Source organism: Nerophis ophidion, linkage group LG02 (genome assembly GCF_033978795.1).
Source record: "Nerophis ophidion isolate RoL-2023_Sa linkage group LG02, RoL_Noph_v1.0, whole genome shotgun sequence".
In the NCBI taxonomy this organism is placed as follows: Eukaryota; Metazoa; Chordata; class Actinopteri; order Syngnathiformes; family Syngnathidae; genus Nerophis; species Nerophis ophidion.
The window spans coordinates 29,905,482-29,924,789 of record NC_084612.1 but is presented as its reverse complement, the minus strand read 5'-3'; the positions used below and the strand labels follow the sequence as shown (position 1 = coordinate 29,924,789).

Genomic DNA, 19,308 nt, shown 5'->3' with positions numbered 1-19,308 from the left:
ACCGTGAAGCCGTTTGTATTATATCCTGAAAATTAAACAGTTTCATGACGTAATCTTACTGTTGGATCAAACTGAACATTTTGTATTGAGAGGTTACACCCGAGTGTTATTGAACGTATCATAACCACAGACTGCAGTGAAGCACTTTGCCAGATGAGTATGGGCGACATTTGGTGCAGCTAAAATTTTTAAGCGTGTACCATGTTACTTACGTTTTTTTCATTATCAGGTTGAAGCACTATGTGATCATAAAGCAGTCCAGTATTTAACATTGTATGTATTGAAAAGCATCATGCAGTTAGATGTCCTGTTTTTACAATATTATTAATTAGTATTTCAGCCCATTTCCTTTGCAAACCCCAGTAAACTCAACCGGCACATGTTGGATTGATGGTTTATTTTATTTCTCTAATGTACAATGAACATAAGAGGAAGAGGTCTTCCATAATAATCACACTGAGGAAAAGTGGACAATGGATAAATACAGTAATGCAGTTATTTCTGGATCTTTGAATTGGTCTGCTTTTGTTTTAAAGTGTGTGACATGGTCCGCTTTTGACTTTACTTCTTCCACTGCTTTTTTTCGTAATCCCAGTGAACAGAAAAGCCTTGCACAGGGTTGACTCTCATGTCTAGCATTCTTTGCAGCTCTTTTGCTTTGTGCTCAGGATCAAATGTATGAGGAACTGGTCCATACACTGAAAAGATAAGACAGACATTCAACCATTTTGGCTGCTTGAAAGCAACAATGTAATCCTCAAGAGTTGCATTTTTACATTGATTTAAACTAACTTTGATCAAATATAGCAATATATACTGCAATAACTTACCATACTTCCTCTGCCAAAGCACAATCACACCAGTCATGCCAAGAAAGAACATCACTGCACCAACCACAGACTTCCACTCATAAGATGCCCGGTTCATCTCAGCAAAGCTCTCATGGAAGCTGATGCGATACACTGAATAGGCAGAGAAAGGTTCAGCACAAATTTAATCAATTAAATGGTTAGAAATGTAGTGTATGCATTATTTACCATATTTTTCGGACTGTAGGGTGCGTTTAAAATCCTTTAATTTTTTCAAAAATCGTCATTACACCTTATAACCTGGTGTGCCTATTGTACTTATCAACTATGGTTGTACTTACTAAGCCTATTTTATTTAATACATGGTGTGATGATAAGTGTGACCCGTAGATGGCAATAACAAGAGGTACATGAGGAATGCAAGTTTGCCTGGTCAATAAATGACGTTAACAAGTACGCAAGGAACACCAAAACGTTTTTGTTTCATTAAGAAAATAAACTGTGTTTAAACATCTGTCACATTGGTTGTTTGATTTTGATAAGCTAGGAAGCCGCACAGCATGATGGAACGATTACGGCTTCTGTAGTCAGACGTAATGTGCTTGAACATACGGGTATTGTTATGGTGTGTGTGTGTGTATAAGGAACCCGAAATGGCACCTTTTAGGATACATTATCTGGCGTTTTGTTTCACAACAATATGCAAAACTTACTTGTCTTACCTATTGGCACTTGCTAATGTGTATTTAAGATCTGCATTTGAGATCTGCATAAGTCCAGAAATGTTTGCGAGTGGCCGCCATTGTCGTCCACGCAGTCGTCAATAAGTTCCTTATTTTTCTCTATCCTCTTGATGTGGGGCATTCATCATTCGCTGCTGCCATTTCTAATATAAAGTAGCACAACGTTTGAATTTAATCTATCAGTAGACTCTCTATGGAAGCCCTAAAAACTAATGATACAACAAAGATGACGAGGAGACAACGCTGTCAAAGTGGATCCATTTACATAGGACCGCTCATAAAATGGCACATCTTGAAGAGACGGTCAGAAAGAAGCTTATAGATGTTTTTTGAAACATAATCCATGAAACATCTCGGCGAAAAAAAATCACTGTTACATGTTACGTAGACCATAGGAAAGTGTGTTAAATGTTGGAAAAAATATATGACTCGTTTAATTCAGTTTTTGTATAAAAATAAAGCTGAATAGAACCGCTCATCGGCAGTGCGCCCTACGGTCTATAAAATATAGTAACAGTATTGTAATAAGGTCTACCAGAACAACACAAAACATTGTAGCCAATGCTTACATGCTATCTTCTCCTCATTAGAGAGTGCAGCCCACGAACCCATCTCCTTATCCTTGAGAGACTTCTGTTCTGCACTCAGTTCCTGCACATAGCGGATTGCTGGGAGGGGGGTGGTCACACTGTCAAAGTAGGAAGGGAGAGTATAGGGCTCCACCTTTGCGACACCTGCCAGAACACAGAGACAATAATAAAGACTGGTACAGTCTGAAATGAAGACATATACGGTATGTGAACATGTACAGTATGCTTAGTGTGAAGCTGTGCACACTAACTTAATCATTTACAAATCAGCATACATCAAATTATCCCTTTGTTTATGTGCTATTAATTTCCAGGCCAATCTTTAACCGCCTTTTCTCATCTGTAAACTTGAGCTTTATTGATGCCAGGTCTGCCGTGCAAGAAATGCGTTTGACAAAGACGACGACCAGTAATTTCACCCTGACAGTTTATTACAGCCACTGCATGCCTTTTTCTAATTGATTTGAGGTGTGAAATATATTTGTTCAAACATATAGTGATTCTAGCAATTCATTTAAATATGAATATTGGGTGAAATAGAGGACACAGATAAAAAAACTAAAACAATGAATATTGTGCAAAGGTTATTTTCTTCCCACAATTAGATTTAAAGGCCTACTGAAATTAGATTTTCTTATTTAAACGGGGATAACAGGTCCATTCTATGTGTCATACTTAAACATTTCGCGATATTGCGATATTTTTGGTGAAAGGATTTAGAAGAGAACATCCATGATAAAGTTCGCAATTAATTTGAGCGAGGATGAAAGATTTGTGTTTGAGGATATTGATAGCGACAGGACTAGGAAAAAAACAAAAAAAAACGCGATTGCATTGGGACGGATTCAGATGTTTTTAAACACATTTACTAGGATAATTCTAGGAAATCCCTTATCTTTCTATTGTGTTGCTATTGTTTTAGTGAGTTTAACAGTACCTGAAAGTTGGAGGTGTGTGTCCACGGGTGTCTTGACGCCCAGTGTCTCAGGGAAGTCGACGGCAGCTTTATGGGCGGCACAAGCTCAGCTGATCTCCGGTAAGAAGCAACTTTTTACCACAATTTTCTCACCGAAACCTGCTGGTTGACATTCGGTCGGGATCCATGTTCACTGTGATCCATAGTAAAGTTTCAACTCCGGGTATTTTGAACAAGGAATCACCGTGTGTTTATGTGGCTAAAGGCTAAAGCTTCCCAACTCCATCTTTCTACTTTGACTTCTCCAATATTAACTGAAAAAATTGCAAAAGATTCAGCAACACAGATCTCCAAAATACTGTGTAATTATGCGGTTAAAGCAGACGACTTTTAGCTGTGTGTGTAGCGCTCATATTTCCTAACAGCTCGTGATGTCACGCGTATGCGTCATCATTATGCGACGTTTTCAAGAAGAAACTCCTGGGAAATTTAAAATTGCAATTTAGTAAACTAAAAAGGCCGTATTGGCATGTGTTGCAATGTTAATATTTCATCATCGATATATAAACTATCACACTGCGTGGTGGGTAGCAGTGGGTTTGTAGGCCTTTAAAGGTGAAACTAATATATGACATAGGCACACTCTGATGATTATGGTATACAGCCTATGAAAACCTCAAATGGAAAATTTTGAATGTTCAAAAACTGTAAACCATTACAATCAAAATATCTCACTTTGTATATGTGATTATATTCACATATTACTTTCACATTTGACGTTGAATTGCTGATACCTCAGCAAACTCAAAAAGTCTAAACAAAAGGGGTTACATGTTGCTTCCTTTGTTTTTTTTTTGTCTACAATATTCACCATGACTTCCACGCAGGCACACAGCTGTGGAAATGGCACGTTTGCCAACAAGACTCAGGGCTCTGGTCGCTAGCATTCTGTAGAAAAAAAGAAACATTCATTATCCAAACATAATTTGAATGACATACAAATTATGGAACACTTTTGCTGTAAGATGCAAACTACTGCTTTGATCAATAATCCTGAGAATTATGTAACTATACTCAGTTTCTGGTAAACATTTACAAAGAAAATTATGCGCTTGATTACACAGAGTTTGAAGGTTGACTAATTCATCGAAACATCTCGAAGGCGTATGTTGCTTGCATGCATTAAGTTTGTAATAAAACCTCCTCCTGGCCAGACTGCATTCGAAGGCGCCTTTACACATGTCATAATGCACTGACCCTTTAACTGGCAGTTACTTAATTTTACAGCACCGATATTAAATCTGATACTTGACGTACATGAGTCGATCAAAGTTTCAAAAGCTGACGTCTGCTATCGTCTGTTTACTATTTATAAAATATAATAATGTACGGTTACTTGGAACTTGAAATAGGCCACTCGGCCTTAATACACACCTGGTAGTAGTTTAGTCAGTAGTTTAGTCGTGGATGTACACTGTATAGTGATGAATCCAATAAACATTTGATTAGATTTGACATTAAATTTGCAAAATGCAGTTGCTCATTTTGCAAACTGCGCGCCATTGGTATTGTGCTTACAACATTCGCAGCAGTTCTTGGCTAGCTTTAGCATTAGCTGCACACGCAAGGTCAAAGCGCCGCGGTAAGATGCAATTCATGAGTATTGCTGTAGCTTGTGTATGCCAGCGCTGTGTTATTCAGCCCTTGAATCGCTAGTGGCAAATGTGTTTTAAATAGAGTATTGAAGAAAAGGCCTGAAGGAAAACACACAAACATCCATGTTAAGCTAACGACAGCTTGCTAGGCAAGCGTTAGCTAAAGCTCGCTTTGAACGGTTTGCACAAAGTCCCTCGGTTCATCTTAAAGAATTCGGACTAAATATTCAGACACGTTTAATGTCCTGACACTCTTCAATTCTGACAAATACCGACAAGACACTGTAAATAAACAATTAAATGGCTTACTGACTCGTCCTTGCTGCCGTGTGCAGATACTCGGAAAGGAAGTGTGACACCGGGCGGAAGTACTTCAGAACTAGGTCATGCCTTTACGACACAATTTACGGTAACAGCGTTACGGTTTACGTTAGCGCCGGTTCGGCAGTGGACGAGTTCGTAACAAAAAGGAAGAGAAGTTGACAATCGCATCGTCTTACTCGGCTCATTTTTGACGATGCAAATAAGGACTTCTCTTTATCGTAGTTACATGTAATATCCGTGTGGATGTTCTTTAACGTAATAACTGAGGTACGACTTTTATCCTCGGCATGATATACAATATTAGCTAACTTGTTAACATCGCGTCTGGCATATATTCCTCTCGCCGTCATGCCTATTCAGCTGACAAGTCAGGCCTACTGTAAAATGATCTTACACGCGGCCAAGTATCCTCATAACGCCGTGAACGGCTTGCTAGTGGCAGAAAAAGGCAAGGAGAAAAAGAAAGAAAGTCACCCCCACGACCCTGTCTTGTGCGTGGACTGTGTGCCGCTCTTCCACTGCACTCTGGCTCTGGCGCCCATGCTGGAAGTTGCTTTAACACTGGTGAGTCGATTTCGCTCACTATTACCGTGCATAATGGAAACCTAATGCAGCCTGTGTTTAGTGATGGGTTGATGGGGCTTCATGTATCGTTTCGACACATTGCAAAACTGTACTCATACTGTGTCAATACTGTGTCACTAAATACTGACATCTGCTGGACATTAAAAATTCCTACAGGCAACCTATGGACCGACTCAACTGACACAGATTTTATGACCTAGTATCTACAACACTCCCGTCCAAAGGCAAAACCCAGTAACTAAATTTTGGTAAAAACTGAGCTAATAATAATTTTGGAGTTCCTAGGTGATATGCTTTACATTAGTGTATGCGATATAGTCATTTGTTCCGTAAGTAAGCTGTTACGCGCATGGCAGGACCTAGCAACTACCACATAACCGCGTAGATACAACAGAAAAACCTAGTATCTCAAGGGACCAATTGGAGCTTCTTTGTCAGTCGCCTTATTGTCTTTAATGAGACATTTGCACGAATGGGGGCCGACGGTCAACCTGATGATGTGATATTATGGCACGAGGGGATATTTGGAAGATTGGCCCAGGACGTTGCAAGCACCTTCATTAAATGTATTGTTCTTGATTCTTCCCCTTGCATACTCTTTTGGGCAGATAACTGTGGAGGTCAAAATAAAAACTGGACGCTCTTGCCCAATGTGCAAACGCAGAATGGGGCCCACCTGAGGTTGTGATAAAATATCTGGAGAAAGGGCACGTTCATGAGAGCAGATTCAATCCATGGCTCAATCGGCAAGAAAATGAAAGCTCAAGAAAACATCTATACGTTTGATGACTTTGTAGATCTTTGTAAGACAGCATCAAGATAGATTGGTTTTCCTTTGTTTTCTCAAAATCAGCTAGAAGTGAGTTACTAGGTTTTGCCTTTGGACGGGAGAACAGGGGTCACCAACCTTTTTGAAACCAAGAGCTACTTCTTGGGTACTGATTAATGCGAAGGGCTACCAGTTTGATACACACTTAAATAAATTGCCAGAAATAGCCAATTTGCTCAATTTACCTTTAATAAATAAATATATATATATATATATAAATGGGTATTTCTGTCTGTCATTCCGTCGTACATTTTTTTTTTCCTTTTACGGAAGGTTTTTTTGTAGAGAATAAATGATGAAAAAAACACTTAATTGAACGGTTTAAAAGAGGAGAAAACACAAAAAAAATCCAAATTAAATTTTGAAACATAGTTTATCTTCAATTTCGACTCTTTAAAATTCGAAATTCCACTGAAAAAAATGAAAAGAAAAACTAGCTAATTCGAATCTTTTTGAAAAAATAAAAAAAAAAGAATTTATTGAACATCCATCCATTTTCTACCGCTTATTCCTTTTCGGGGTCGCGGGGGGCGCTGGCGCCTATCTCAGCTACAATCGGGCGGAAGGCGGGGTACACCCTGGACAAGTCGCCACCTCATCACAGGGCCAACACAGATAGACAACATTCACACATTAGTAATTTCTGCTGATTAAGATTAATTTTAGAATTTTGATGACATGTTTTGAATAGGTTAAAATCCAATCTGCACTTTGTTATAAATATATAACAAATTGGACCAAGCTATATTTCTAACAAAGACAAATCATTATTTCTTGTAGATTTTCCAGAACAACAATTTTAAAATAAATTCAAAAGACTTTGAAATAAGATTTAAATTTGATTCTACAGATTTTCGAGATTTGCCGGAATATTTTTTTTTTAATTTTAATCATAAATTTGAAGAAATATTTCACATATTTTCTTTGTCGAAAACACAGAAGCTAAAATGAAGAATTAAATTAAAATGTATTTATTATTCTTTACAATAAAAAAAGAATACTTGAACGTTGATTTGAATTGTCAGGAAAGAAGAGGAAGGAATTTAAAAGGTAAAAAGGTATATGTGTTTAAAAATCCTAAAATCGTTTCTAAGGTTGTATTTTTTCTCTAAAATGGTCTTTCTGAAAGTTATAAGAAGCAAAGTAAAAAAAAATAAATAATGAATTTATTTAAACAAGTGTAGACCAAGTCTTTAAAATGTTTTCTTGGATTTTCAAATTCTATTTGAGTTTTGTCTCTCTTAGAATTAAAAATGTCGTAAGTGCTGCTATTTGAGCTATTTTTAGAACTGACCAGCGGGTTACTCATCTGGTCCTTACGGGCTACCTGCTGCCCACGGGCACCGCTTTGGTGACTCATGATCTACAACAATATAAACCAAATCATTGTATTTCATTTAGGATTATTTCATATCTTCATTTAAATAAAAATATATTTATATCTTTTTTAGATACAGTCAATAAATAATGTGAACATGATTGATTGATTGATTGATTGAGACTTTTATTAGTAGATTGCACAGTTCAGTACATATTCCGTACAATTCACCACTAAATGGCATGCACATGCATCATAACATGGAAATATAAGAGAACGTGTTGTGAATGAGGATACTTGTGGATTGGAATTTTTTTTTTTTTTTTAACATGCGCTCTGAATACGCACTGATGATTGATATTAGTAGATTGCACAGTACAGTACATATTCCGTACAATTGACCACTAAATGGTAACACCCCATTAAGTTTTTCAACGTGTTTAAATTGGGATCCACGTAAATCAATTCATGGTAATAAAGTAATCGAATCGAACTGGATTTGAACAAGCGCCCAAAGGAACTCAACACGGACAATTAGAGTCCTCTACTCTACCAACTGAGCTAACGAAGAGATCGTTTGTTTCTGCTTTTTAATGTAACCAATAGGGTGTTTGTGTGGGTGGGACAATGCTACAAACTTTGAGAGAACAGGATGAAACAACAAAGAAATTAACTCAAATACCTATTTTTCCGATATATGATCAAAATATTCCCACACGGTGGAAATGATCTCCCACGACGATATGATAAATGACCAACGACAGAAGTGCGGCGATTCTGTTGGCAGCAGCATCTCGTTGACAGATGAGCTTCCTTATAAACACAGTTTGGCGCGCAGGTGCCAGTGCGACACAGTTCGCGTATCGGTCACGTGACCAAAACAACTCATGATCGGTCACATGACTTTCTAAGAGCGGTACGCGCACCGACACAGGGTTTCGCTGTATGAGCTCGACGCATGCGGCGATGCATCGGTGTTGCCGGACCCATCACTACCTGTGTTAACAACCGTTAATGAAAAAATATGTGTTCTGTTTGGCAGCACGGTGGTACAGGGGTTAGTGCATGTGCCTTACAGTACGAAGGTCCTGAGTTCATTCCCGGGCTCGGGATCTTTCTGTGTGGTGTTTGCGTGTTCTCCAACTTCCTCCCACCTCCAAAGACATGCACCTAGGGATAGAATAGAATAGAATAGAAAGTACTTTATTGATCCCTGGGGGAAATTCAGCACCACAGTTCGCTCACAATAGACAATAATAATCCCATCCGTCCATTTTCTACCGCTTATTCCCTTTTGGGGTCGCGGGGGGGCACTGGCGCCTATCTCAGCTACAACCGGGCGGAATAATGATAAATAATATATAACATATGTAATATATGAATAATATACATAAATAAATACAAATAAATTGGTTGTACTTGTACGGGCTTCACGGTAGCAGAGGGGTTAGTGCATCTGCCTCACAATACGCAGGTCCTGCAGTCCAGGGTTCAATCCCAGGCTCGGGATCTTTCTGTGTGGAGTTTGCATGTTCTCCCCATGACTGCGTGGATTCCCTCTGGGTACTCCAGCTTCCTCCCACTTCCAAAAACATGCACCAGGGGATAGGTTGATTGGCAACACTAAATTGGCCCTAGTGTTTAAATGTGAGTGTGAATGTTGTCTGTCTATCTGTGTTGGCCCTGCGATGAGATGGCGACTTGTCCAGGGTGTACGCCGCCTTCCGCCCGATTGTAGCTGAGATAGGCGCCAGCGACCCCAAAAGAGAATAAGCGGTAGGAAATGGATGGATGGATGGGTTGTACTTGTATAGGGCTTTTCTACCTTCAAGGTACTCAAAGTGCTTTGACACTACTTTTACATTTACCCATTCACACACACATTCACACACTGATGGAGGGAGCTGCGATGAAAGGCGCTAACAAGCACCCATCAGGAGCAAGGGTGAAGTATCTCATTCAGGACACAACGGACATGATGAGGTTGGTACTAGGTGGGGATTAAGCCAGGGACCCTCTGGTTGCGCACGGCCACTCTCCCACTGCGCCACGCCGTCCCTTATATACATATATTGTACATTTAAGTGCAGTCAAGAAGGAACATATGCATTATACAGTCTGATGGCTGTCGGTATGAAGGACCTCCTGTGTTGTTCCGTGTTACATTTTGGGAGTCAGAGCCTTCCACTGAACGTGCTCATTCTCTGCAAGGTCCGAGTGTAGTGGGTGAGAGGTGTTGTCCATAATGGCTATGAGTTTTGCTAGACTTCTCTCTGACACCACCGCCAGAGAGTCCAGCTCCAATCCCACCACGTTATTGGCCTTTTCTACCAGCTTGTCCAGTCTGTTTGTGTCCCTCACTCTTAGCCCGCTGACCCATCAGGCCACGGCGTACAAGAAGGCGCCCGCCACCACCGACTCGTAGAACATCTTTGTACAGACGTTGAAGGATCCTAGCCTCCTGAGGAAGTAGAGGCTCTGTCCCTTCTTGTAGAGGGCCTCAGCGTGTTTTGACCCATTCAGCTTGTTGTCGATATATACACCGAGGTATTTATAATCCTCATAGGTTGATTGGCAACACTAAATTGGCCCTAGTGTCTGGATTTGAGTGTGAATGTTGTCTGTCTATCTGTGTTAGCCCTGCGATAAGGTAGCGACTTGTCCAGGGTGTACACCGCCTTCCGCCCGAATGCAGCTACGATAGACACAAGCCCCCTGAACACTACAATCAATTGATTAACGTGGACCCCGACTTAAACAAGTTGAAAAACGGTGTTACCATTTAGTGGTCAATTGTACGGAATATGTACTGTACTGTACTGTGCATCCATCCATCCATTTACTACCGCTTGTCTCTTTTGGGATCGCGGGTGGTCGCTGGCGCCTATCTCAGCTACATTCGGGCGGTAGGAGGGGTACACCCTGGACAAGTCGCCACTTCATCGCAGCTGTAATGTGCAATATACTAATAAAAGTTTCAATCAATCAATCAATCAAAAAAAAACCACGACCCCGAAAGGGACAAGCGGTACAAAATGGATGGATCAATCAAAATGTATTTATATAGTCCTAAATCACGAGTGTCTCAAAGGGCTGCACAAGCCACAACAACATCCTCGGCTCAGATCCCACATCAGGGCAAGGAAAAACTCAACCTACTACAATGAGAAACCTTGGAGGAGACCGCAAATGTGGGGACGACCGGTGAAATGGACGTCGAGTGGATCTATTTAATAGTGTGAGAGTCCAGTCCATAGTGGGGCCAGCAGGAGATCATCTTGGGTGGAGACAGGTCAGCAGCGCAGAGACATCCCCAACTGATCCACAGAGGAGTGGTCCACCCCAGGTCCCGACTTTGAACAGCTAACCCAACATCTGGGGTCACCTAATCTGTGCCCCCCCCCCCCACGAAGGAGAGGGGGGCAGAGCAGAAAAGAGACGGCAGATCAACTGGTCTAAAAGGGGGTCTATTTAAAGGCTAGAGTATACAAATGAGTTTTAAGATGGGACTTAAATGTTTATTGATGTGTTCGGTTATTATTAATATTATTTAACGTGCAGTGAAGGCTTTATTGTACCACTGTGTTTTCTGTAAAATGTGAGTTGAAGATGTGGTTTGATAGCGTGGAAGACAAGAGAACCTAATATAATCTAGTTGGAGAACCCAGAAAATGGGAAAACAATAAGACTGTAATTACATAATATGTATGTTTCTACATGACTACTGTGTCTGTCATTTGATGCTGACTTCTCAATGCCTTTTTGCTTTACAGATTGATACTTGGTGCAAGGAAAATAATTACGTTATTGTCGCTTACTATCAAGCCAACGAATGCATCAAGGATCCAAGGTAACAATATTTGAGACGCAGACTGGTTTTGATAAAACAACCAGTGCAAACTTGTATATACAGTAGTACCGTATTGACCCCGAATATAAGATATGATTTTTTAGTATTTTATCTGAGTATTTATTTATATTCTTATATTTGGCATTAAAATATTAATACAATGATACCTCTGCTTACGACCGGGCTCTTAGCCCAAAACACTTGTTACATAAATTAGCTCTACCATGAGAAATTAAGCCAAAATAGCAAGAACTTAAGTTGAATAAAATATTAAAAAATAATTGACAATATATACAATAGAGTAAAAAAGTTAAATATAAACATGTAACATGCATTTTAAAAAAGTAAAACAAACTTAAATAATTTTATATGAAAAACATTACACTAGCATGTACTACAAACAACTAGAGTACCGTATTTCCTTGAATTGCCGCCAGGGCGCTAATTAATTTAAAACCTCTTCTCACTCCTGCGCTTACCAAAGGCATGCGGTAAAAGTAAGCATGCGCTAATTATTTTAAAACCTCTTCTCAGATTAATGGTCTCATTTACCAAAGGCATGCAGTAAAAATTTGAGTGTGATGTAAGCTTGGACCTTAAATTCTACTGACTAGCTCTTAATCTTCTTTCCTTTATGCGATTTCAAATTACCAGTATTGAAATCAGCCTCCTCCATTTTGAAAATGATGACAGGGGAAGTGTCACTCGTGACGTCACGAGTTTGACCAGGCGGTAATACTAAGCAGGCGCATACTATATGCCCTGCGGCAATTCAAGGAAATACGGTAGTTTTATTAAATGATGTAATATTGTTCAGCATTTACCTTGAGGAACCGAATTTTGTAGGCGTCTCCTATGAGCTGTTTCCCCATCACAACAGTAATTCAAAATGTAATAATAGGAACTCGGAAATCGTTGTTTATGTTGCACACTGGGCTGCACGATTTTGAGAAACACCTAATAGCGATTTTTCTAAATAAAAATGCAGTAAAGCTGTGAACATCAGTGAAAAAAGACATGTTACTTTTAGACTGTCAATCAACATATTCTTGCCTCAAGGTGCCACACATTAGATAGAACAATATTCAATAATTTACTTTAAAAAATATTTGGCTTTATGCAGGCAGACTTAAAGCTTTTGTCTACATCATGCTTAACTGAATAAATAATCGATAAATACAAGTGTTTATAATGTAATGTAATCATAGAATATAATAATGCACATATCCATTTAAAAGGATATAAACATTTATTGGTCATTACTGTATATATATATTTTTATCAATTTACTGTAATTGGAAGGTAAATAACTTTATTTTATCTTAAATAAATAAACAAAACAAAATAGATTCATTTTTGTAAGCAAAAACATTACTTAAATAAATATTGAACATATTAAAGTGCATCTTTTTCCCAGTTAGAAAAACTAGGTAGGACCTTGTCTTGTTTTTTGCCATCACGTGATCACGGCATTTTCGCTCGTTTATCCATGATGATGGGCTAATAACGCCCATCCGATATTACAGGTGGGGGAAATAATACATTTTTAGATACATTGAAATTCGGACATGGATGATTATAGAATCAATTAGTAAATGTCAATCGATTTTTTTATAGAAATACAGTTATGGAGGCAGTTCTAAGATTTGCCTGACTGCAGTGAGCCAACTCACCGAGAAATCCGACCAGCTCCTTTAATACAGGTCACTTATGTTCCAGTTTTGCAAACATTTTCATTAGTTTAAAAAATTTGGGAATTAATCATAGCATCAATTATCAATTTTTAATCGAATAGTAGCTCCTGAATTGTAATCGTAATCGAATTGTGAAGTGGCCAAAGATTCCCACTTCTATACGATATGAAGCTGAACTATTACCATAATGAGTCTTTTGGCTTTGTAATCATATTTTTCTCCCTAATTTTGCCTTCCGCCCAAGTACAGCTTTGTAAGTTCCAGTCCCCCACTACCCCGAGTGGGATAAGCAGTAAGAAATGGATGACATTTTTGTTAGGCTGCGGCGCGGCACAAGTAAGGAAGCTGTCTGTACGTGCTATCTGTGTGTGTAAAGGTGAGGCCCCACTCTCCGCCCACCAACGAAACAAAGATTGCTATTGAGTGAAAAGAGGGATCAATGCGAAAAGTTTATTTAATTGTTAAATAAACAAGCTCAGTGTGATGCATTGAGAGAGAGGTCTTTTTCCCGGTTTGAAAAACGCGAGGCTCAACAATGCTGATGGGCCAATATGTCTGTTACTCAAAGGCTGATGACGGCCGGGGGAAAAAACAAACCCAAAAACTCAGCCTTTTGCGTTTATGTAATCACACTAATTAAAACCTCAATGTCGATTAATCGTGCAGCCATATTGTATTTGAGTGAGGGACCGGGGAAGTCAGAGTTAACGAAAGCTGTGTCTGTGTACAAAAAGTAATGCTCTACCGTCAAGTTAAAAAACAACTTAAACATGTCTAATGCAGCATCAGCAGCTTCTCTATATTTATAATGGATTAATGTCCATCGTTTGTGGCTGCAGCTTGTTTGATGTAGACTGAACTATGACTGTTAAATAGTGGGACATGTTTTTAACGGTTTGTTTCTCTAATTCGCTTTTCCACTTCTTCTGCTATGCACTGTCAGTTCCAGTGATTGGTGGCAAATACATTAATAATCAAAGGATAAATGAAAATAAACTTAATAACTTTGCTTTCATCGATAAATTGCCATATCCGTATGTGTTAGTTTTTTTTGTCTCTTGCTTTCAAAAAAGATGCAAGAGGATTTACTCTGTGCATCCCTCTCAGCATCTAAGCACATTTATTTGATGGCAGAAATAAATGAACAGAGTAAACCCTCTTGCCAGTCATCCAAAATCTTTATCTCCGTGGGCGGAGACGGGACAGCTAGCTTACCCACACAGAATGTGCTTACAGATCCTCGCAAGTTGCAACTCGCCAGGCCCAGTAAGAAGCACCGTAAGGTAACAAAATTTAGGAGGATAAAAGATGATTGCAAAGCCAAATGTCAGGTGTGGGAAATATTTTGGCTTTATACGAATGAGCAAGTATGTCCAATGTATTAGGAAGTGATAGCAACAACAACCAAAAACACACGACCGAAAACCAAAACTTCACTTCAAAATGTTTCCTGTTCAATGTGCAATTTTTGATGACAAAGTTTGAAAGTACATTTTATTTTTATTGTTTATTTGAAAGTTAGTAACATTTGAATTACAATGATTAAAATAAAACCTACTGAGAAATCAAAAGTTTATCGGGTTTATTTTGGAATACTTGCATAATTGTTTACTATTAAATATTATATGATTACAATTTGGTGTAAATATCGCTGACGATAATATCGTTTATCGTCAATAATTTGTTAGACAATAAATTACTTAGCAAAATTCATAATCAGCCCAAGCCTAGGTTGTGAACAATTGCAATTCAACTGGCAATAGATGGAGCTAGTAACTGTATTTATGCTTGTGACTAAAGCAAAACAAAAAGCCAGGAGACAAGTCTTATCTCAAATTATTCGTAAGTAGGGGGTACCACTGTACATGCAAACCATCACTAATCAACTTCTCCCCAAGCGAGTCAGAGCTTCACTCAACAAAGTCTTGGTAAAAAATCTTCTTATATACAGGGTTGTCTTCTATTTGAGTCAATACGGTAGTTTTTCAGGATTGATATGTTAAATGTTCTTTTTCCCCATATTCTCTCCCTTTTAGACCCAACCAGGTTGCAGAAAAAGTGGCAGCAAGGATTTCTGAGAGTTTCAGTGATGCTGCGATTGTTATGGTAAAAAAAACATTTTTAACTGGAGTACCCAAGTTAAACAAGCATTTATTTGTCAATGTTGCCCAGTAGAAATTAAGGGAAGTACTAAGTATTATACAGTTGAACCTTGATTTACAAATGTAAATGGTTCTTGAACAGGGTTCATGAATAAAAAGGTTTGTATAAGTTCACAATTTTCTCCACACAAAGTAAATATAAGTTTCAGCCTTGACATTTTGAACTCAGTATAAAGTGCTTTACAGTAAGGTATATCAAATAACCATAAGGGGGTGAGGGATCAATTTTCTATTTAATAACAAAGCTAAAGCAACAACAAATAGCTCAACTGTCCACTTTTTATCCAGCCACCATTCCCAATTTAAATCACAAAAGGGTTAGGAATACAATGATTATGAACAAAACAATAAATCCACTTAACCTTGTTGGTTAATCTTTATGTGCCGTGGAAGGGAGGGGTGTAGGGGGAGGCAGCGGTGTCGAAAACGCTGAGGATACTTCCTGAATGTTTCAAACCACAAATCGCTTGTCCGTTGCTTTTTTTGGACTCATATTTAGCTAGCAAAACTAGGAAAAAATATAAAAAGGCTAAAATAAACAATTAAAAAAGGTCACAGAGTGGCGAACGACAAACTGCATTGCTGACTGAATGAGCACCGGAAATCGATCGGGCACAAAATGGCTGTGCTGCATGCACACAACAGGTGTCTGAAACATACGTACATTAAGACAAGGTTTGTACACCAAAGCACATTCGTGGTCTGTGGTTCGTAATTCGAAAAGGTCATAAATTTAGTGGTTTGTAAACTAAGGCTCCACTTTTTCTACAGTCTCAGCTTTGCCACTAATATCCATTTTATTGCTGCCCTAAGTCTTTTGAATAAAATGAGTTTCTTACCACGGACAAAAAGTAAATACAGGACACTAGTTCCTCTATTGTAATTTAGTAAGTTGCAACTGATGCATTCAATGCATATCCAAATGATTACATCAATGTTTGTTGTCAGGTGGACAGCAGCAGGTTAAGAATGAGTTGCCAGGAGTCCATTGTAATTATTTATGATCATCATGAAGATAAATGGAAAAGCAGAGATGTCACTCTGTAAGTATTTCCTATTTTCCAGAGAATTCCCTCTTTAGTTGTTAGCATTTGGCTCAAATTAGTTTTAAACAACTCTGTCATCTTTCCAGCGACTCCTTCGAGGACTGGAGCGAAGCCCGGAAGATCACATCGGCTCTTTTAGAGGGAAGGTCCTACGAGGACTTGATTGATTTTGACAATCACTTGGATGACCTCAGGAACGACTGGACCAACCCAGTGATCAACAAGTCCGTCCTAGATCTGTGCTAAGAGGTGCGTTGAGGCCACTGCAACTTTGTGGCCTGGGAGCACACAACACTCCATAAGGTCCTGGTTCCAGCTTCAAGTTCTGCTGCTGTCCCGAATTTGTGGACCTTTTGTTGGTCAAATTCTCTCAAGGGCAATTACTTAATGTGCATTTTGGCAGCTGGTAAAGAGAAATATGTCAACATGCATTTTATAAAGAATGCTGTTTCTTAATTGGTAGTTAGGTCCATAAATTAAACCTCTTGAATTTTTTACATTTTTATTTTCCTTTACATTGATGTAGCAATGAAGTTAGAATTTTAGTTGAGACTAACCACAATGCTGAAATCCTTGATAGAAAACAAACTATAATGGGATTTTTGTCTTTCTAGGAACATCATCAATGGACTTATTTTTATGTTATTTGAAAGATTTCAACAATAACTCAGTCTGCCTCTTTGTTTCATTGCTTAATTTGATTGAGTTCTCCTATTTAAAAAAATATAACTAATGTGTTTGCAGCAATTATGTTTAAGATAACAGTCATTTGTCAACCATAGCAAGTAACTGCAGTATTGTGTTTTCATTTCATTAAATTGATTTTATTTAACTGAATGTACATTTTGGAAGTGAAACATTTTATGCCACCTGTCTAGCACTGGAGTTTAATGTGGATAAAGTGATCTTTTTTTAAATCACGTCCTTTTCAAGGGAATATAAATACATATTTGGTTTTGATTTGAGTGTATTAAACTGATCAAGGATGGCATTATTTTACTTTTAATGAGTGACACACACAATAGTGGAAAGCAACTGATGTGAACAATTTTCTATCAAGTAAACCACACATGCTAATACAGTGATTACTACATTCACATTTTATTTAGTCAATTTACTACATTCACAATTTATTTAGCCAATTTACTTTAATGCAAAAAGTCAAAATATGATGCAAGTAACTTACAATTTATAGTTGAACTTATCTTCCTTAAACTGCTCTGTACAATATTGATTTGTATTTTTAATTGATAAATAAGTCAAATAGTGTATATATTTATAATATTTGTACTTTATAAGATTAAAATATTACAACTATTCCTTTTTCGAGTCACTTTCATTAATTATTACCTCCACCAGGATGTTAATCATTGCCATTTGTTTGTCAGGTAGTTAAAAACTTTCACTAAATGTCCAAAATGGGAACAAAAGCAAGTCATTACATTTTGGTTTGGATCTGGATCAGTTTAAACACATGTTCAGTAAATTTCAAAAATGGAATAAGAAACAAGTGATGGTTTCATCACTTGTTTCATATTTATCATAAATTTTGGGGGTGTTTTGATCGCTGTCTGGACCCGGGGCTTTTTTTTTTCTATTGTGATGTAGAGCCTGGCGTGGTGTGCTTCTCTAGTTTTACATGGTTTTATTGAAAGGATGAAAATAAAACCTCCAACTTACAACACAAACTTTGGTAAATTTAAAACGGTTTGGGTTTGTCAAAAGGGTAGCCAAAGCTTTTTCAGTGGGTACACCGACTATGACAAATAGTAGGTTTCTTGAACAACAAATTGCAATTGGAGTCTGTAAATGTTGTCAACATTTTGCCAGTCATCCAAAATTCTTTGTCTCCGTGGGCGGAGACGGGACAGCTAGCTTATCCACACAGAATGTGCTTACAAATCCTCGCGAGTTGCAACTCGCCAGGCCCAGTAAGAAGAACCACAAGGTAACAAAATTTAAGGGGATAAAAGATGATTGCAAAGCCAAATGTCAGGTGTTGGAAATATTTTGGCTTTAAAGGAATGAGCAAGTATGCCCAATGTATTAGGAAGTGATAGCAATAACAACAAAAAACACATGACTGAAAACCAAAAACTTCACTTCAAAATATTTCCTGTTCAATGTGCAATTTATGATAACAAAGTTTGAAAGTACATTTTATTTTTATTGTTTAATTAAAAGTTATTAACATTTGAATTACAATGATTATGTTGACATTCAGTATATTTAAGTACAAAGCCCGTTTCCATATGAGTTGGGAAATTGTGTTAGATGTAAATATAAATGGAATACAATGATTTGCAAATCCTTTTCAACCCATATTCAGTTGAATGCACTACAAAGACAAGATATTTGCTGTTCAAACTCAAACAATTTTTTTTTTTTGCAAATAATAATTAACTTAGAATTTCATGGCTGCAACACGTGCCAAAGTAGTTGGGAAAGGGCATGTTCACCACTGTGTTACATCACCTTTTCTTTTAACAACACTCAAACGTTTTTGGACTGAGGAAACTAATTGTTGAAGTTTTGAAAGTGGAATTATTTCCCATTATTGTTTTATGTAGGGCTTAATAGAATAGAATAGAATAAAAAGTACTTTATTGATTCCTGAGGGAAATGCAGTTGTATTTTACGCTTCATAATGCGCCACACATTTTTGATGGGGGACAGGTCTGGACTGCAGGCGGGACAGGAAAGTACCCGCACTCATTTTTTTAAAATTTTTTTTAATGAAGCCACGCTGTTGTAACACGTGCTGAATGTGGCTTGGCATTGTCTTGT

At 38.0% G+C, this 19,308-nt stretch overlaps 2 protein-coding genes across 3 annotated transcripts; one reads left to right on the top strand and one right to left on the bottom strand.

The window, feature by feature from the left end:
* Positions 1 to 382: 382 nt before the first annotated feature.
* Positions 383 to 5,107, bottom strand: LOC133539040 (cytochrome c oxidase subunit 4 isoform 1, mitochondrial). 2 transcript variants are annotated; one of them, XM_061881066.1, is made up of 5 exons: positions 5,027 to 5,107; positions 3,930 to 4,006; positions 2,122 to 2,286; positions 831 to 962; positions 383 to 698 (listed from the first exon to the last, which is right to left on the bottom strand). In XM_061881066.1, exons 2-5 carry the CDS (start codon positions 4,003 to 4,005, stop codon positions 562 to 564), a joined length of 510 nt encoding a protein of 169 aa, XP_061737050.1. In that variant the 5' UTR covers position 4,006; positions 5,027 to 5,107; the 3' UTR covers positions 383 to 561. The 2 variants fall into 2 exon arrangements, with proteins under 2 accessions (XP_061737050.1, XP_061737057.1); XM_061881073.1 differs by having other exon boundaries at positions 5,023 to 5,104.
* Positions 5,108 to 5,109: 2 nt separating this feature from the next.
* emc8 (ER membrane protein complex subunit 8) lies at positions 5,110 to 17,838 on the top strand. The gene is made up of 5 exons (XM_061881054.1): positions 5,110 to 5,601; positions 11,543 to 11,619; positions 15,350 to 15,419; positions 16,424 to 16,518; positions 16,608 to 17,838. The coding sequence occupies exons 1-5, from the start codon at positions 5,386 to 5,388 to the stop codon at positions 16,765 to 16,767; spliced, it is 618 nt and encodes a 205-aa protein (XP_061737038.1). The 5' UTR covers positions 5,110 to 5,385; the 3' UTR covers positions 16,768 to 17,838.
* The last annotated feature ends 1,470 nt before the right edge of the window (positions 17,839 to 19,308 follow it).